Here is a 21606-nt window from a genome sequence, read left to right on the forward strand (position 1 = left end):
AAAAAAAGCTGAAAACTATAAACTCTGTAAACCACTACTTTGTCTTCCAGTCTACCCGTATGATCAGTTTACTTCTAATTAGTTCCTCAGTCTTTACTAGCCCCCATGTGGAAATACTGGTGCACAGAGTACTGTGGTTTATGGAAAGGAGTAAAGACACAGCATCTGGTTTTGAAGAACTCTGTTTCCTCTTGGCGAAAAGACCCATATGCTTAAATGTTGCAATCTTCAAAAGGCAGAATAAAACTGCCAGAGTCCAGAGGAAAGAGAATCCATTTTCTGGTAGCATCAAAAGGGAAGACTTCCAAGATAGGAGAATATCTCCAAAGTCATGAACATTTAAAGAAGTAAAGACAATAACTTTGAGGATAATCCATGTTTAAAGATAGGATATAAGAAAAAGTGAACAGTCAGATGAAACAGCAGAATGACCAGAGAGGCTATATCTGGAAGAACATAACAAATATAAATTAAGCATTTAAGCAAAAAAGATGCTATTTTCTCTCTCTCTCTCTCTCTCTCCATGTATGTGTGTGTGTATATATATATATATATATATATATATATTTTTTTTTTTTTTTTTTTTTTTTTTTGAGATGGAGTCTCACTCTGTCTCCCAGGCTGGAGTGCAGTGGCACGATCTTGGCTCACTACAACCTCTGCCTTCCAGGTTCAAGCAATTCTCCTGCCTCAGCCTCCCAAGTAGCTGGGATTACAGTTGCACACCATGGTGCCTGGCTAATTTTTGTATTTATAGTGAAGCAGGGGTTTCATCATATTGGCCAGGCTGGTCTCAAACTCCTGACCTCAGGTGATCTACCTGCCTTGGCTTCTCAAAGTGCTGAGATTACAGGTGTGAGCCATCTTGCTAAGCCGCAAATCTCATTATTTATTCACATCTTCCATTTGCCTTGAGGTAAGAGAATTTGTTCAACACAATGTTTAGAATTTCCCTTGAAGTAATACCAAAATTTAGGATCAGATATGATAGCTCATATTATGCTTGCAAAGAATTTCTTGTTTCATCCTTGGGATATTACTCCATAATGTCAGTTATATGAATAAAGATCCAAAATATTTTATAAAACTAAGTTTGAGACAACATAAAAGATTGCTTTATAAATACTTTATGACAAAAGTTCCATGGCTTATGGAAAAAGTATCTTTCCTCTTTGAATCTTAGGAGGGCTGATAACCAGTTCTTGACTTGTCCTCTCTCAAGCCACAGTTCCACATATACAATTACCCACTGGATATATAAGGAGGTCAGAGTGTGTGTAGGTGTGTGCTTGTGTACACATACAGGCAGTGAATTCACTTAGTATTTGAGAATGAACACAGCAGTACTTACCGGAAGGCCCATTTGGCCTGATCTACCCAAGGGCCCTATAATTCCTGGTAAGCCCATCTCTCCTTTTTCTCCATTCTCTCCAGGAATTCCCCTTCCTCCTGGAACTCCCTGTAATGCAATAAAAAAATTTTCATAAAGGAATGCAGTAAAATAATTATGCTACACAATAAGCAGGTTTTTGTTTGGCACACAAAAATAATGATGTCTAATATTTTAAAGATTTTACCAAACATCTATTTTATATATAATGTCAAAAGTATAACTTACCTTTAACCCATCTTTTCCTTGGAGACCTTCTTCTCCAGGAGCTCCTGGCTCACCCTGTTTTGTAGCAGAAACACTATAATTAAATTTTTTTTTGCTATATAATTTATCTTATTTTATTTTTAGCCTGTAGCATGTATGGAAAATAGCAAATTTGTGTTCATTTATTTCTACTACTTTATTTCTAAAGAGAATTTGACAGTATAATGAGCATGATTTAGCTTGCCTTAGATAGCTCTGAAGGTGATTTCATGATTCAGAGTTTTGTAAATTCAAATATAAAATGATCCCAGAATATTAAAAAATTTTAGATAATTAAAGGTGATATATATCCATTTGGTAGCTCTAGAGTTTTATACAGCTAGGCTTGTGTTTCTGAGTTCAAGAAATGTAAATACTGCATGTCATAAAGTTATGGTACTTTGCTGTATTGAATTTACATAGGTTAATATAACTTGATTCAGTTATGACCACTCTACCAGATTTTTAGAGTTTCTGTATTTTCTCCCTTTCACTAGAGAGATAAAGATTAACGCTCTGGTACATTAATTAGTTGTTTTTTAGATATGGAACTTGCAGAAATGTAGAGCCATTCTTTATGAAGCTATTAAAGTAAGACTGGCTCTCTTGATACTGAAATTATTTAAAAGTAAATTAATTAGTACTTATTTATAGTTGCTCCATCTTTACTGTCATTGACATTTCTATTATCCTCACCTCCCAATCACCCCATCCCACATACACAAAAAAAGAAAGTAAAAAGGAAAAAGCCAGATACAAAACCTATCTCCCTACTTTGCCTTTTAGTGAACAAATGTCTCTTAAAATTACCTTAGGAAAAAACTCCTTACCACAGCTCAAAATAAAGCCTGTCTATATTAGCATAACTTCTCAAAGCTATCTAATTGCAATAATTTACAATTACGTCCTTGCATCTTGTTAGCTTTGCATGATTATAAGTTTATTTTTCATTTTTTATTTTTCTTATTTTTTATTAAAGTGTTTTTTTTCTCCACCTAACCACTGTGCTAAAAGGTTTGGGTTTTTTAGACTAAATTAAATCCATAAGTTATATTTCAATCTTTTATCTGTCTTGTTAGGTCAGGAACTATCCTGAGAGTTGATCACTGGTATTTATTAATTTCTTCTTAATGCTAACATTAGTGACAATCACTGTGACCTTGCATTTTTGGCAAGGGTTCTACAGAGTATACCTGATTTTGAGAAAAGGAGATACGAGGTTAATTCTAAATGCCACTGAATTAGAATAGGGACAAGGTTTGGCATGCAGCATTTGAAATTATGAAATAAAACCAAACATTTTCTATAATGTATCAGAAAGGTTTATTCTGCTATTTTTTAAAGTACTTAGACAAATAAGTTTTGAGTCTCTGAAAGAAGCAAGTTAGTGTATTAAAAAGGTTTCCAAAGGGTACTCACCCATAACCCTGGTTCCCCAGTTCCTCCAACACTGCCTGCAGGTCCAGTATCTCCCTGAATAAACAAAGGGAAAGATTAAACTCTTTTCTACTAAGACTGCATGTCTAATTATGGAGGGCATGTGATAAGGCATGGTGCCTGAGCTGTAGAGGATACCTGTCCAAGGCCTGTTAAGAACTGTGCTACACAACAGGAGGTGAGCAGCTGGTGGGCCAGCACTAATGCCTGAGCTCCACCTTCTGTCAGATCAGTGGCAGCATTAGATTCTCATAGAAGCACAAACCCTATTGTGAACTGTGCATTCGAGGGATCTGGGTTAGATCATTCCTTATAAGAATCTAATGCCTGATGATTCGAGGTGGGACAGTTTCATCCCCAAACAATCTCCTGCTCTGCCACTATCTGTGGAAAAACTGTCTTCCACGAAACTGGTCCCTGGTGCCAAATAGGTTGGGGACTGCTGTCATAAGGAATAGAAATTCCAAAACACTTCTTGTTTTTTATCTGGGGGCTCCCACCTGCTTTCAAGTTGGCAAATGTAGGGAATTCAATGATGGCAAATGTTGGGGATTCAATAGTGAAAGTTTAGAGACTCTTCTTTATTTTTTAGAAGATTACCTTTGCACCTGGCTCGCCTTGCAGACCAGACTCTCCCTCAATGCCTGGAGGTCCCTACAAGAGAATAATTTGACACATTACAAAGGCAATAACAATCTCCTAAGAAGATGGTGGTAACACTGAACTCAAGGGTGAGCTATCTGTGTCCAAAAGGGCATAATTGCTGTCCCCTTATAAACTTCATAGCATAAGAATTGATAGTTTCTGACACCCTTTAATAGTACAAATGTCAAAACAACTTCACTTAAGGTTAAGAATTTTAAGACCTGTTTTTTCTAATCCTTTCTCTCATTCTTTAAACCTCATCCAAAGGGATTTGTTCTTCTTTTCCCTTTCTGTTGTGCCTTTAGGAATCTACTTCCTTAAAAAAATTCATTTTTTCTTATTGGTTTCATAAAAAATATGCAAATAAGAGATTAATTTTTTCATATTATAAAACTCTCCCTTTCTCTCTCTCTGAGCTTCTTTTCCAGCCTTCTTTCGTGGTGGGTTCATTTTTGTTGGGAAGCTTTCAATTTTCTTTACTTTCAGAACATGTAACTTCTTGCAACCTCTGGCTATTTCCAGGCCTAAAGTTCCTACAATTGCTGATGTTACAACTACTTTTGTCTCCTAGACATATTTACTTTATTTGTGAGCATGCTATGTGTGCCCCCCCTTCCCTTTGGGGAGAAGAGTTTTATTGGCGTCACAGGTGAACAGGTCTGCAGAAATTAGATCATGAAAACCATTACTTATCATGTTAGGAAATTGGCATTTTATCCTAAAGGCCATGAGAGCTCTTGAAACATTTAAAGGAAATGAATGATATAAAAAGATAAACTGGCAGCAAGTAAGATGATGGAATATTGGGAGTTGGAGGAGACATGGTATAAGAGTGTGGGGCTAGTGCACCGGCAATAGGGATAAAAAGGAAAGGATAGACTTAAGAGAGAATGGGCAGGGAGAGGCCCATTCAAAATAAAAAGATGGCTGATTAGAGAATATTAGGTAGAAGAAGGAGTCCAGGATGACTCTCAGTTTTGTGTTATTGGGTAAAAGGGATATCTTTCATTGAGATATGAATAAAAAGAGGAAGAACCGTGAGAAAGTAATGAATTTGGTTTAGATATTTTGAATTTTAGATGTCTGTGGGATATCTAGGTGGATATTTAAAAAGATAACAGGAAATCAGTAATTGAATCTGAGGGGAGAGGCATACAATGGAGCTAGCAAGCTGAGAGCTATCAGAGTGATATTGGTAATTAAAGTCACTGTGATATAGGATCACTAAGCCAAGGAAGTAAAAGGGCAACTTTATGTCAAGACTGAGAAAGGCTAATGAGAAGGTGAAGTGGCAAATCAAGAGAGAGCAGTTTCACAGCAGCCAAGGAAGGAAAGAATTTGTTTAATTTATTTAGTGCTAAAGTTATAAACAATAGAAATAAAATGATTGGATATTTATAACAAATTTGGCTTATAATTCCAAAATATATCCTATATTGGGTAATGTCTCAGTATTCTTCTATACAGGGTATATAACATCCTAGAATGAAAGGTTATCAAGTCAACTTTAAATCAGTGAAGGGAAAGCTCTATCTACTTTCTGTTCTGTCATTTCAATTACGTAATTATTAGAGGAGAACTTCATATGTATAAAATTAGACATATAATAATCATCTCTGCTTTTAATGAAACTTTAGGCTTTTTCTGAATATGAAACAGTACTATAGAATTATTCTTCATAAGATATATCTAATTATTAATTTTATCTTAGAGTCTTAAAAAAAAGTAGAGTATTTATGAGGAAGAGCCACAAAAAATTTACCTCAACGCCCATTTCTCCAGGAGGTCCAACATCACCTTGCAGTCCTCGCAGTCCCTATATTAAAATAAAATTTAAGACATGAGAATAAAAATTTACTCTATGTCAGTAAATGTATGCAACTAGATAGGAGTTTTATAACACAGATTTGCATAATACATAATTATATAAATACATAATACATTTATCAAGATATTACTTTACTCTGTATAAACAAAATTATATCTTTAGTTGATTCGTGTGTGTGTGTGTGTGTCTGTGTGTGTCTGTGTGTGTGTGTGTTTTGAGACAGAGTTTTGCTCTTGTTGCCCAGGCTGGAGTGCAGTGGCACAGTCTCTGCTCACTGCAACCTCTGCCTCCTGAGTTCAAGCGATTCTCCTGCCTCAGCCTCCCAAGTAGCTGGTATTACAGGCACCTGCCACCATGCCCAGCTAGTTTTCATATTTTCAGTAAAGACGAGGTTTCACTATGTTGGCCAGGCTAGTCATGAACTCCTGACCTCAGGTGATCCACGTGCCTCAACTTCCCAAAGTGCTAGGATTACAGGCGTTTGAGTAATTGCGCCCAGCCTCATGTGTGCTTTTTAAAATAAATTTACTAAGCTATCCTTGTATTAAAAAGAAAAGAGTGGTATTCATTCTTTTATTCTCTAATTTACTCATTCATTCAACATTTATTAAGCACTTTCTAAGTATCATACATTGTGCTAAGCATTTTGACAAGGTATCTTATTTAATTCATGTGATAGTCATTCATCTACTTAAAATTCTTAGTAAATATGTGACAAACAAAATTGCATCTTAAAGAAGTAAACGTGATTCATCTACTTAAAATTCTTAGTAAATATGTGACAAACAAAATTGCACCTTAAAGAAGTAAATGTGCGATTTTTTTACTGACTCTAGTTTTACCCCTCAAGAATGTCATATAGTTAAAATCATATAGCATGTAACCTTTTCATACTGACTTCTTTAACTTAGCAGTATGCATTTAAGCTTCCTTTATAAATTTTTGTGGTTTGATAGTTCATTTATTTTTTATTGCTGAATAATATTCCACTGTATGGGTATACCACAGTTTGTTTATTCATTTATTCATTGGACACTGTTTTAGTTCACTCAGGATTCTATAACAAAATAGTATGAATTAATAGCTTATAAACAACAGACATTTATTTCACACAGTTCTGGAGGGTAGAAATGGACTTTCTTCCAAGACCAAGTTGCTGGGAAGTTCAGTGTCTGGTGAAGGTCCACTTTCTGCTTCATAGATGGCACTTTCTAGTTGTGTCCTCGCTTGTTAGAAGGGGTGAGCTAGCTCTCTCGTGCCTCTTTTATAAAGGCACTAATCCCAATTACCAGGGCACGGCATCCCAAAGATCCTGCCCTGTAATACTATTACCTTGGGGATTGGGATTTCAACATATGAATTTTGGGGAAACATGGTCCAATTATAGCAGACATATTGGTTCACACTGGTTGCTTCAAAGTTTTTGCACGTATAAATAAAGCTGCTATAAACATGCTTGTACAGGTTTTTGTGTGGACATAGGTTTTCAACTCATTTGGGTAAACACGAAGGAGTGTGATCACTGTGGGCCTAGCTTTGTAAAAACCTTTGTAAAAAACTGCCATACTGTCTTCCCAAGTGGCTGCACCATTTTGCACTCCCACCAGCAATGAATGAGAGCTCCTTGTCAACCTTTGATATTATCAAAGTTACAGGTGGACAGTGGTACATCATCATTGTTTTAATTTGCAATTCACTAATGTCATATGATGTTGAGCATAGTTTTACATGGTTCTATCCTATTTCTATATCTTCTTTGGTGTGGTGTCGGTTCACATCTTTTGTCAACATTTTAATTTTTTTTAAGAAAATTGTTGACTTAAAAATTTTTTTTTCTATATTTTGGATACAAGTTTTTTATCAGATGCACGCTTTACAAATATTTTCTTCCAGTCTGTGGACTATCTTTTCATTCTCTTAATGGCGTCTTTTCAATGCAGATTTTAAAAAAGACATTAATGAAGTCCAACTTTCAACTTTTTGTTTCACAGGTTGTGCTTTTGGTGATGTAGCTAAATACTCATCATAAAAATTCATCAATAAATCTCAGGTCACATAGATTTTCTTCTACGTTTATATTTTAGGAGTTTTATGGTTTTGTTTTTTATCATTAAGTCTAGGATTCATTTTGAGGTTGTGTGTGTGTGTGTGTGTGTGTGTGTGTGTGTGTGTGTGTGTAAGGTGTAAGATCTACATCTAGATTCATGTTTTGCATGTTGATATCTATTTGTTTCAGCATAATTTGTTGAAAAGACTATCAATTGTATTGCCTTTGCTCCTTTGCCACAGATCACTTGACTTTATTTGTGACTATATATTGTGTAGAACAAAGAGTGTATCTGTGTTCTATTTCTAGGCTCACCATTCTGTTCCAGTGATCTACAGTTGACACTTAAAACAACATAAGGGTTACAGTGCCAACCTCCTGCACAGTTAAAAATATGAGTTCAACTTTTGACTCCCCCAAAATTAACCACTTATAGCCTACTGTTGACTGGACATCTTACTAATAACATAAGCAGTTGTTTAACACATATTTTATATGTTATATTATTATATAGTATAGTCTTAAAATAAATCTTAAAGTAAGTTAGAATAAAGAATACTGTATTCTTAAATGGAAGTAGGGCATCATCAAGGTCTTCATCCTTATTGTCTCCAGGCTGAGTAGGCTGAGGAGGAGGAAGACGAGGTGGGGTTGGTCTTGCTGTCTCAGAGGTAGTACAGGTGAAAGAAAATCCACAAATAAGAAGACCTTTGCAGTTCAAACCTGTGTTGTTTAAGGGTCAATTGTACTTGTCTATTCTTTTGCCAATATTATATTGTCTTGATTACTGCAGTTTTACAGTAAATCTTGAAGTCAGTGTCTGTTCTCCAACTTTGTTCTTTGATATTGCATTGGTTATTCTGGGTCTTTTGGCTTTCCATATAAACTTTAGAATCTGTTCATTTCTACAACATAACTTGCTTGGATTTTGATGAGCATTTCACCGATTTGATAGATCAATTGGTGTTAACAATGTTGATCTTCCTAGCCATGTACATGAAATATCCTTCCATTTATACAGATCTTTAATTTCTTTGATCAAAGTTTTCCTCATATAGGTCTTGTTTATATTTTGTTAGACTTATACCTATTTCTTTCTTTCCTTTTTGGTGTTAATGTAAATGGGATTATGTTTTTCATTTTAAATTCCAATTATCCATTGCTGGTAATATAGAAAAGCAATTGACTTGTGTATATTAACTTATACCCTGTTATGCTATAATCTCATTATAACTGCTTATTACTTCTGGGAGTTTAAAAAATCAGTCCTTGAAGATTTTTTACACAGACAGCTATGCCATCTACAAAGAAAGATTTATTTCTTCTTTCCCAATTTGTATACTTTTTATTTTTTTTTCTTATTGCGCAAGCTAGGACTTCCAGTACAATGCTGAATAGGAGTTAAAATTGAAAAAAGGAGGAACGTGTTTTCCTATTCTCTTGTTCTTAATGGAAAAGTATCTAGTTTTCTCATCAGTAAGTATAGTACTGGCTATAAGGTTTTTAGAAAAATATGTTTTTCAAAAAGCTGAGGAAGTTTCCCTTTATTCCAAGTTTGAGAGTTTTTTTTATCATAAATGGGTGCTGGATTTTGTCAAATGATTTTTCTGCATCTTTTCATATCATATTTTCTTATTTAGCCTATTGAGGTGATGGGTTATGTTAATTGACCTTCTAATGGTTAAACCAGCCTTGTATACCTGAAAAAAATTCCACTTGGTTATAATTCAATTTATACATTGTTTGATTAAATTTGCTAATATTTTGTTGAGGATTTTACGTCTATGTTCATGAATGATATCAGTCTACAGTTTTCCTTCCTTGTGATGTGTTTGCCTGGTTTTGTTATTATGTATAAATCGCCTTCCTATAGATAGCAGACATAGTATGGGGAATCTCTCTTGAAGGCATTGTTTTTACTTAAACAAAATCAAACCCCCACCACACTCCTCCATCGACCAATACTCTTTCACATGTAAATTCTAAAACTGTAACCCCAAGACCCTTTCACATGTAATTTCTAAAACTGTAACCCCAAGACCCTTTCACATGTAATATCTAAGGCTGTAAACCCAAGACACTTTCACATGTAATTTCTAAGGCTGTAAACACAAAACCCTTTCACGTGTAATATCTAGACTTGTAAGCCTATTAAAGGCAGAGCTTCTCTTTGTTAGAAGAGCTTGGCTGTTAGACAAACATGTTGCCTTGCTCTCGGCCAAAATAAATAACCTCTTCCTTCCTAGTCCGGTGTCCGAGAGGTCTGTCTCTGGCAGTCGCTCCTGCTTCACTTAGACCATTGACATTTAAGTGACTATGATATAGTTGAGTTAGTATATACCATAGTTGTTAGTTTTCGTTTGTTGTCTTTGTTCTTTATTGCTGCTGCTTCTTTGGTCTTCTTCTGTTTATTTTTTTGGCTTCCAATTTCATTTTATTTTAATTAATTAATTTTGAGATGGAGTCTCACTCTGTCACCCAGGCTAGAGTGTAGTGGCATATATTGGCTCACTGCAAATTCTGTCTCCTGGGTTCAAGTGATTCTCCTACTTCAGCCTGCTGAGTAGCTGGGACTACAGGTGCATCCCACCACATCCACCTAATTTTTGTATTTTTGGTAGAGATGGGGTTTTACCATGTTGTCCAGGCTGGTCTCGAGCTCCTGACCACAAGCGATCCACCTGCCTCAGCCTCCCAAAGTACTGGGATTATAGGCATGAGTCACTGTGCCTAGCCTGGCCTCTCATTTTAATTAAGCATTTTATATGATTTAATTTTCCTTCCTGGCTTAGTATACAAACTATACTACTTTTAAAGCTTTTTAAAGTGGACACTATAGAGTTTGCAATACATATTTACAGTTAACCCAGGTCCATTTTCTTCCTTTTTAAAAAAACCCTACAGCACCTGGTATTCCTAGGTCATCTCCAATCCCAGTACTAACCAGTCCTGACCCTGTTTAGGGTCATCCAAGATCAGACAAGATTGAGTAATTCAGGGTGCTATGGTCATTGATCAAGTCCATTTTAGAATAACACTATACTACTTCATGAGTAGTGCTAGTACTTTATAACAATTCCTCCCCCTGGTTCCTTGTAACATTTGACTTATCCATGAGATGTAATACCAAATATACTGGTGCTATTAATATTTTGTACAAATTATCTGTTAGATCAATTAAGAATTATAAAAATATTTTACTTTCATTTATTCCTTCTCTAACACTCTTCTTTCCTAGATGAGTTTCTTACCTATGTCACTTTTCTTCTCTCTGAAGAACTTCTTTAACACTTCTTGATGGTCTGCTAGTGATAAACTCCTTAAATTTTTGTTTGAGAAAAACTTTATTTCTCTTTCACTTTGAAATTCCCAGTTTGATAATTCTAAAATGTCTGCTATCTTTGAGTCTGTTTCTGCTTATTTGTCCTGCAGACTGTTTTTGCCTTTTAGCTTGCTTTATAACTTTTTTTGAAAGCCAGACATGATGTAAATGTAAATAAAGCCAAGGTGAATAGGCCTTTAATGTGATATTTTGTTATCTGGCTGGGGGTTAGGCTGTGTTTACTGGTTGTTGTAGTTGCGGTGCCTGAGGCAAAAATGTCCTCTAATGTCACTGTTTTTGACTCCCCTGTTTTCTTTAACCTTTCAAGGGACTCTTTAAATGGGTTGGTAGCACAGTTCCTTTAGCTATAATCTGTTAGTGCAGAGTAGCCCCACTGATCTGATTGTAAGTTATGAGTGTATCAGGAACATTCTACAGTTCTATGATTTGGTCTCAGTCTTTTAGCGAGTCTGAGTTAGACATTTCCCTTCTCCCATGTCAAAGGCTAGAGAGGGCTGGAGTGGAGTATTTCTCTTCCTTTAACTAAAGGCTAGAGGGAGGTGAAATTAGGTTTTCCTTTTGCAAAGGTCAGTTGGTCTTTGGTAAAACACCAGTTTACTCTGTGATAAATAATTTCCCTGGAGGGCAAGCACTGTTAGGAGATCAGAGAATTCTAGGTATGTTTCAAAATCATACTATCTCTCTCCCTCTGCTGGAAGCAGGAGGTATTTTTCTCTGACTTTAAAGTGAGAACCTGTTAGGGCTCCTGGAGGAAGTAAAACTTGTTGAACATGTAGGGGCCTCCCAAAGACTGGGCCCTTTCTGAGTTTTTTTAACACTCAAGCTGGTCTACACTGAGTCTCTAGTAACTTGCTAATTACAGCTTAAAGTGTCCCTACTGTCCAGATGTGGGCTATGTGTTCACCTGTCTGTCTCTCCATTTTGGGGGCAGTAGTCTGTCTTGTGACCTTAATTCTCTGACAGATTTAAGAAGAGTTGTTGATTTTCAGTGTGTTCATCTTTTTTCTTGTAGTGAGGATGGGAGTGATGACTTCCAAGCTCCATACATTTCAGACCAGAAAACACTTCATTATTTACTTATTTATTCTGTCACCCAGACTGGAGTGCAGCGGCATGATCTCTGCTTACTGCAACCTCCACCTCCCAGGTTCAAGTAATTCTCCTGTCTCAGACTCTTGAATAGCTGGGATTACAGGCATGAGACACTACACCCAGCTAATTTTTTAATTTCTTTTTTAATAGAGACCAGTTTCACCACGTTGGCCCAGCTGGTCTCAAACTCCTGACCTCATGTGATCCACCAGTCATGGCCTCCCAAAGTGCTGGGTTTACAGGTGTGAGCCACCAGACCCAGCCCAGAAAACACTTTACTGTTGTTAACCTAAATAACAAAGAGAAAGAGGCTCTCTAAAAGAAATAAGGTAGTTATTTTTAAATAGATCATTGCAATGGGGATATGCATGCCCTAGTAAGCTATGTACATATTCAGGGAGATAAAGGAAGCCAATGGCTTTTAAAGGAAAAATGAGAAGGATTATATAATTGTTTTGAAATGATTATCCTTGGATATAAATATGAAGAACAATAGTGACACCAGTCCAAGGCTGGACAGGCAGTTGCTGGGTAGATGTCTTTTCAGAAGTATTTTTTGTATATAGGTGTAAATGTCCTTTGTGCAAGGTTGCGGTTTTGTAATTTTTTGTGATAGTTTGTGTTATCAGGCATCTAAGAATGAGAATTCTCTCTTTATGGCCTTCAGCTCTATTTGTCAGGCTTTTATTTTCTTAACATCAGTGACTCCATTTTGATTCTGACAACTTTCACACTATTATTTTTTCAGTCTTTTTTTGGGGGGGAGACTGGATTCAGCTACAAGCCAAATTGTGTTTCACACACCATAATTTTTTTTTGTTTTTGAGACGGAGTCTTGCTCTGTTACCCAGGCTGGAGTGCAGTGGTCTCGGCTCACTGCAGCCTTTACCTCCCAGGTTCAAGCAATTCTCCTGCCTCAGTCTCTTGAGTAACTGGGACTACAGGTATGCACCACCACATCTGGCTATTTTTTTTTGTATTTTTAGTAGAGGTGCAGTTTCACTATATTGGCAAGCCTGGTCCTGAACTCATGACTTCAAGTGATCTATCTGCCTCAGCCTCCCAAGGTGCTGGGATTACACGCATGAGCCACCATACCCATCCCCCATACAATTTTTTTTTTTTATATTATATTTTAAGTTCTGGGGTACATGTGCAGATGATGCAGGATCGTTACATAAGTATACACATGCCATGGTGGTTTGCTAAATCCATCCCCACATCACCTACATTAGGTATTTCTCCTTTTATCCCTCCCGAATCCCCCCTCCCTGATATCCCTCCCCTATCCCCCCCCACCCTCCAACAGGCCCCAGTGTGTGATATTCCCCTCCCTGTATCCATGTGTTCTTATTGTTCAACAACCATCTATGAGTGAGAACATATGGTGTTTGGTTTTCTGTTCTTGTGTCGAGTTTGCTGAGAATGATGGTTTCCAGGTTCATCCATGTCCCTGCAAAGGACATGAACTCATCCATTTTTATGGCTGCATAGTACTTCATGGTGTATATGTGCCACATTTTCTTTATCCAGTCTATCATTGATGGACATCTGGGTTGTTTCCAAGTCTTTGCTATTGTAAACAGTGCTGCACTGAACATACGTGTGCATGTGTCTTATAATAGAATGATTTATAATCCTTTGGATATATACCCAGTAATGGGATTACTGGGTCAAATTGTATTTCTACTTATAGATCCTTGAGGAATTACTACATGTGTCTTCCACAATAGTGGAACTAATTTACACTCCTACCAACAGTGTAATAGCATTCCTATTTCTCTGCATCCTCTCCAGCATCTGTTGTCTCCAGATTTTTTAATGATTGCCATTCTAATCACATGATCCACCAGACCTGGTGTAAGATGGTATCTCGATGTGGATTTGATTTGCATTTCTCTAATGATCAGTGATGATGAGCATTTTTTCTTATGATTGTTGGTTGCATTCATGTCTTCTTTTGAGAAGTGTCTGTTCATAAACTTTGCCCACTTTCTGATGTTTTTTTTTTTTTTTTTTTTTTTTTTTTTTTTTCTTTATAGATTCTGGATATTAGCCCTTCAACTTCAAACTATACTATGAGACGACAGTAATCAAAACAGCATGGTACTGGTACCAAAACAGAGATATAGACCAATGAAACAGAACAGAGGCCTCGGAAGTAATGCCGCACATCTACAACCATCTGATCTTTGACAAACCAGACAAAAACAAGCAGTAAGGAAAGGATTCCCTGTTTAATAAATGGTGTTGGGAAAACTGGCTAGCCATATGCAGAAAGCTGAAACTGGTTCCCTTCCTTATGCCTTATACAAAAATTATTTCCAGCTGGATTAAAGTTTTAAACATAAGACCTAACACCATAAAAACCCTAGAAGAAAACCTAGGCAATACCATTCAAGACATAGGCATAGGTAAGGACTTCATGACTAAAACACTACAAGCAATAGCAACAAAAGCCAAAATAGATAAATGGGATCTAATTAAACTTAAGAACTTCATACTATGATTTTTAAAGAATCAAAAATGGTTGTTGAATTTTAGATGACTTATTTTTGTATTTCTCATTATATCTGTGATATATTAATAGATTTCTTAATAATAACTAACTTTTCCTTGATTGTAATCTTCCTTTTACTTCACTGAGGTGGATAATTCTTTATATCTGTGATAAAATTTTACTTAATTTTTTGTCTAGATTTTTACAATTATTTGTCAGTGAAATTCATCTTTAGCTCTATTTTGGTGCTCTCTTTGACTTTGTTATTGTCAAAATTCTACTGAGATGCTAATATAGGGTACTCTTATCTTTTGTCTCTAAGACTGTTGCCACTTTGTTTACCTTTAAAAGTTATCTAATGGGAAAGTGAGTGAAGTTTTATTATACACATTTAGTTAACATGAGAGTCTTATTATTTTTTGAGGTAAGTGGAAATGACTTCTGGAATCTAAGAAAGAGTAGCTAGAAAATAATATTTTTAAATTTACAGGGGACATTATAAAGCAAGCTTATGAAGAATTAATTTTAGAGTACAGCACTCCCCTCGTTGCTTCTTTAAAGGCAGTTTTCAATACTTTGAGATATTAACAGTATTCAGCTCAGGAGATTTTTTTTCAAATTGTTTTCTGAAATGGAAGAATAAATGAACAAAATAATAAAAGAAAGAAAGAATAAACAAATGCCACCATTCTCCTCTTACTGAGGGTGATTGGGTACAGTTGTGCAGGTTGTACACAACATAAACCAAGGGACATTATTTGTTATCAGGTTTGCATTGATTAGACATTTTCTTTTTGTACATATGTGGTTAAAATGTACATCTGGGGTCAGCAAACTTTTTTTCTTTCCCAAAGGGCCAGACAGTAAGTATTTTAGACTTGTGGATCATGCGGTCTCTGTCAAAACTTTTTAACTTCCTGTAATCCCAGCACTTTGGGAGGCCGAGGCGGGTGGATCACGAGTTCAAGAGATCGAGACCATCCTGGTCAACATGGTGAAACCCCGCCTCTACTAAAATTACAAAAAAATTAGCTGGGCACGGTGGCGCGTGCCTGTAATCCCAGCTACTCGGGAGGCTGAGGCAGGAGAATTGCCTGAACCCAGGAGGCGGAGGTTGCGGTGAGCCGAGATCGCGCCATTGCACCCCAGCCTGGCTAACAAGAGCGAAACTCCGTCTCGAAAAAAACAACAACAACAACAAAAACAACTTTTTAACTTTGCTATTGTAATATAAGGGAATGGTTATGGCTGTGTTTCAATAAAACTTGATTTACAGAAGCATAACTGGACTGAGGGCTGTAGCTTGCCTATCCTACCTTATGCCGACATACTTCTAAGGGGATCTAATATTATCATGAAGATTTTAAGATGGGTTATGGTTATGGCTGAAACTCCTATCTGATTTTCCTCTTATTCTCTTAGTTTCTTGTATAGTTTCATCCTTTTCTGACAGTATTTTGTAAATGATGTAGTTCTTCAAGCCTCAGCCTTACATCTTTTTCTTTTCTGTCTTCTATACTCTTCCTACAGGCAATGAATCCAATGTTTTCTAACTTCAGTCATTCCTCTGCTCTGAATCCAACTGCCAATTTCATGTTTCTCAAAGACACTTCAAATTCAACATAGTTAAACTGATTTTATAATCTTCCATTCTCAAGCCTGTTTTTCTGTGTTTTTTTTTTTTTTTCCTGTTTCAGTGAATAGCATCATCAACTCTTTAATAAGCTGGAAATTTAAGAATTATACGTCACATACAGAATCTTTTTCTCCTATTGATATTATCTCCTTTTGAACCATTCCGTCCACTTCTTTAATCATAAAAAAGGTAGTGCTGTTTCTTATCTGGATTATTACAATAGCCAACCATTCTTGGCTCCTTCCATTTTGTGATTCGACTGATATTTACAAAATAGATATCAGATAACAAACTAAATAATCTGATAATAAAGCTAGCCCCAGCCTTTTAATAACATTCTTTGTTCTAAGGATGAAAATAAAAATTGTTGACAATAGCCCTCATAAAGTTGTGTGTGTTTTGTCACCTGCCTCCTTTCTATTCCCACCTTGTACTTACATATATATATATAAACACACACACACACACACACACACACACACACACACACACACATATGTACAATCCACTTTCCTGGTATAATGTCTGATATATATATCAGACATTATATATATATATCACCTGATATATATATATATGTGTGTGTGTGTGTGTGTGTGTGTGTCTGATATATATATACATTATATATATAAAATGTTATACACATTATATATATATATAATGTCTGATACATATACACATTATATACATTATTATGTGTATACACACATTATAATGTATATAATGTGTACATACATTATAATGTATATATACATTTTATATATATAATGTCTGATATATATACACATATATATATATCAGATGTATATGTATATGTATATATGTATATGTATGTGTGTATATACACACATACATATACATATATATATCAGACATTATACCAGGAAAGTGGCTTATAAATATGTAAGAAATTGTAAGAAATTGAATTTCAAGCAAGTTACAGACTTTTTAGGGAGTATACTTAAATAAATAATGCTGAAGAAAGTTGCATTATTTTAGGTCAGATAAATATCAGAATTGGAATGGCAGGTTACGACATACATAATGGAGAGAAAACCAAGAAGGATTTAGCTTAAAAAAAAAAGCAACAACATATCTAAGATTCTTTATTTGGAAAGAACTGTATGTACCGTCAAATCTTTACTTATTGTTTTGAGAGCTTATATCATAGGTTAAGTATAAAAATGAAGAAAAGCTATGGTAAAAATAGCTCTTTAACTGTTAGAATTATCCATTTGCTACAAACTAAATGAATTATACAAAGGCCACCTGTAAACCTTTGTGTGAACTGATGGTAAAATCTATGAAATGGTTTGAAAGGCTATATTGTATTGTGTATCTTAGAAGCACATTACATCTAACACCATTAGCCAGAAGAATGACTTCATTGGCAATAAAGAATAAATTGTAAGAAACTAGGTGTGACAAGGTCTTTCCTTGTCACAACTTACCTTCCATGGAAACTCTATAATTGAATCATATTTATGAAACTGTTTCATAACAATTTCATAAGTTTATATATTGATGTAAGTTTTTGTAGTGTTGATGTAACAGCATTTCTGTCATGTTTGCACATTTTGGCCCACCAGATGTAGAATTTGGCTTCTCTCTGTATGGTCTTCTAATTATAGAAATTGCCTCATAAATGTGACTGTACGTGTGTGGCAACGTAATAATTATAAGAACAGCAAGCCATTCAGAAAGAGAATTTCTGAGATTCAGTAAAACAGAATTTTCTTTGTTGAAAACTGAAATATGCTCAGATTTAACAGCTCCAGAAAAACAGTACCATATTTGACTATATGAAACCAGAAAGGCACGAAAAACCATTAATTTTCATTCTATGTAATTAGTCTATGGTGTCTTTGATAAATGTTGCTTTCTAAAACACCAGTTACAGCACAACAGAGCAATAATATAAAAGTAAATGTACATTATGAGAAACACACAATTAGAAAAGTGTAAGGATAAACTTACTGGTTCTCCTGCAAGTCCTCTGCCACCTGTACTTCCAGGCAGTCCCTGTAAACCCTGGACAAATAAAGGCAAAACTTGTAGGAAATGTGGTGTGTGAAGATGTTTTAGACAGTTTCCTTACCTTAGCTTTCCTTATGGATCCTTCCACCCAACTTTTCTTTCTTTTTTTTTTTTTGCTTTTGTGGTAAAATACACATAACATAAAACTTACTATTTTAACCACTTTTTAAATGTACAGTTATGTGGCACTAAGTACATTCACAACGTTGTACAATCATCACCAGAACTTTTTCATCTTCCCAAGCTGAAACTTGGTACCGATTAAACATTAATTCCCATCACCCCGTTTTTCCTATTCCCTGGCAACTACCATTCTATTTTCTGTCTCTATGAATTCGATTACCCTAAGTACCTCATATCAGTGAGATCATAACAATATCTGCCTTTCTGTGACTGGCTTATTTCACTTAGCATAATGTCTTTAGGTTCATCCCTTCTGCAGCATGTGTCAAAACTTCCTGCTTTTTAAGGCTGAGTCCATTGTATACATATCCCACATTTTGTTTATCTATTCACCTATCAAGGAATATGGATTACTTTCAACTTTTGGCTATTGTGAATAATGCAGCTATGAACATGGGTATGCGAGTATCTGTATGAGTCCCCTTTTTCAATTATTTAGGTATTTACCTAGAAGTGGGACTGATAGATCATATGGTAATTCTCTGTTCAACTTCTTGACAAACCACTAAACTGTTTTCCATAGCAGACCCCCTATTTTATATCTGCACCAGTAATGCACAAGGGTTCCACTTCCTCCACATCCTTGGCCACAATATTTTCTTTCTTTTTTTTTTATATTAATTAAGGAAAAAGATATGCCATGTAAGCAGCAAGCATAAGAAGGTTGGAGAAACTTTATATTAGTATTAATATCAGATACTTCACAATAAATAGTATTACTAGGAGTAAAAATAATACCAGAAGATAAATAGAGAAGAATATTTTTTAACAAAAAGAGGATCAGTTGATCAGGAGGACATAATAATTATAAATGTGAATACACTTACAATAGAATTTAAAAATACATAAAGCAAAATTGGAAAGAATAAAAGGAAGAAATAGAGAAATACAAAAATTATAGTTGGAGAATTTTTACACCTCTATCTCATAAACTGATAAAATACCTAGATAAAAAACTCAGTAATATATGAGTTATGTATGATAGCTTTTATATTATTTAGAGAACTTAAAATAGTGATCCAGGCCTTAACACCTTAATAACACAATGGATTGTGGTCTTTCTTCCTGATTTTCTTTTGAGTCAGAGATATGGGAGGCAATACCATACAGGAAGCGGTGCGGGCCCACAGACAAATACACTTTTACTAGTTACCTGGATTACCAGAGCATTGTGTGTTGCCAGTTTTCATTTAATTCCTGGCTTAAAATTATGATAATTTAGAGATGGAGGGGGTCACAGAACTCTTACCCTAACCGTTTTTAAAAATTCATTTTACAAATAAAAACCATGTATTTTTAGAGATGGGGGGGGTCTCGCTACATTGCCCTGGCTGGCCTCAAACTCCTGGGCTCAAGAGAGCCTTCTGCCTCTACCACCCAAAGTGCTGAGATTATAGACATGAGCCACCATGCTCAGCCCTAGCCAATTTATACAAGGTTACACGGGTTTTAGGAGCATACACGAGACCAAAAGTCAATCTGACTTCAAATTTATCTTTCTATTAAACAGCACTGCCTGGTGTTGATAGTACATAAATGACTTAGTACACAAGAGACACTAAGACTGCTGAAAGATCAAATAAATCTTTGGGGCCTGTTTGACTTTTTTCAATTGAGTGTTCCCAGCTTCCCCAAGATCTCAATTCAATCAAGGAGAAGGAAACAATGTAGGTATAGAGCTAAGTAAACCTCAATAAGTATTATAAACTCATATTTAATGTCCAACCATGTCATTCACTAAGGAACTTAATTCTTCCAGTAGTCTATGAGACATTCTTGCCATAGGGTAAGGTTACAAAATGATTCTAGTAACTTTGATTTAATCGAGAAAGTCAAACATGAAATATCACATTTATACAAGCATACTTTGATGGGCTGAAAATGAAGGTAAAATTCTAGGGAAGGTCAGTAACGTACAAAATGAATAAGTAATTTTATTTCTCTAGGCTTCATTCTTTTTTTAAATAAGAGGAATGAAATTGAACTCCAAACTTTGCACTCACTGTAATCTATCAGCACCGTGTAAAGTAGTCATAAACTATACAAATATTATTTACATTGATATAATAGAAACTCAGATGATGAATATTAAAACTCAAGTAATATTGTTTGAGGATAACATTAATCCATAATACAATGCCACACACAAGTTCTTTCCCAGACATAGTCATTTATTTTCTGTCTTAGGTCTCTGGTATTTTAGGTTGGACCACTGTTAAATACAATGCTATTGTTGGAAGCTGCAGGCAGGGGGCAGTGGATTTCAAAAAGGAACAAGCAAATGCAGTGACATTTACTACATAGACAACTATTAATCCTATAGCAGCTAAAACATTTTTATCCTATCCTTTTCTGTCTCCTGAGCTGCAATCTATTTATATTATTATCTATTTTTATAACTTTATATTATACATATATGTGTATATAACAAATTAAAATGTCATCATTAAAAATCAAAATTCTGAATGAAAGTACAAATACCCATATACTTAAAGCTTAAAATGTGTCTTTGTGTAAGTATGCATGTATGTGTAAATCTTTATTTAACATTTTTTCCCTCTTACTTAGTGATGATAACCACAGAACTTGTTGCCTCTCAGGGAAAAAATGTATAATCCTGGTAAGATTTTTAACGGTAGGAAAATAACTAGTGTTATAAAATATTAACAACTCTTAAGCAGTGCCATGGGAAGGTATGATGACACACACAGCTCTACACTCCAAAGGCCTGAAAAGAATTCAAGTTGAGTTAAAAGAAAAGTAGGCAAGAGGCCTGAAAAAAGTTACTTATTATGTTAGCTTTATTAATGCCTCATTATTTATATGTCACACCATTTTATTTTGAAATGGGTTTTACAGTAAAATTAATTTATCATAACTAAAGTAAAAGTAACAGTTCTAACCACCAGTATGGACAGGTGCAAAGCAGGCCCAGAATAGGTAAGCAACCTGCTCAAATAAAACAATGACCCAATGGTTAAAGGAGAACAAGAACTTACATTCTTTCACTCCAATATACTGAGTACTATATAATAGTTGTATCAGAGAATAAAGCAGATAGAGGTAATCAGTTCATAACTTATACATATATCAAAATATCACATTGTATACTACAAATATATACAATTTTTATTTGTAAAAAATTCCCCCGAACATTGTTTGAGCAGCCCCTCTCCCCCAAAAATAGTAGATAAAAATTGTTCATAGCATGATTTTTTAAAA

The 21606-nt window shown here is 35.2% G+C and overlaps 1 protein-coding gene across 5 annotated transcripts in view; it reads right to left on the minus strand.

Moving 5' to 3' along the window:
• The window catches only part of COL24A1 (collagen type XXIV alpha 1 chain), a 376867-nt gene that overhangs the window by 112188 nt on the left and 243073 nt on the right, over positions 1–21606 (minus strand). For all 5 annotated transcript variants that reach the window (XR_005195651.1, XM_017499851.2, XM_037728289.1 and 2 more), the window contains 6 exons: positions 18142–18195; positions 5481–5534; positions 3674–3727; positions 3056–3109; positions 1619–1672; positions 1352–1459 (listed from right to left, as the gene is read on the minus strand). Coding sequence is in view for 4 of the 5 variants with exons in the window: in XM_017499851.2 (XP_017355340.1) it covers positions 1352–1459; positions 1619–1672; positions 3056–3109; positions 3674–3727; positions 5481–5534; positions 18142–18195 (378 nt within the window). In the remaining variant the exon portion in view is untranslated. The remainder of the gene's footprint in view (positions 1–1351; positions 1460–1618; positions 1673–3055; positions 3110–3673; positions 3728–5480; positions 5535–18141; positions 18196–21606) is intronic.

Source organism: Cebus imitator, unplaced genomic scaffold (assembly GCF_001604975.1).
Source record: "Cebus imitator isolate Cc_AM_T3 unplaced genomic scaffold, Cebus_imitator-1.0 Scaffold261, whole genome shotgun sequence".
Lineage (NCBI taxonomy): Eukaryota > Metazoa > Chordata > Mammalia > Primates > Cebidae > Cebus > Cebus imitator.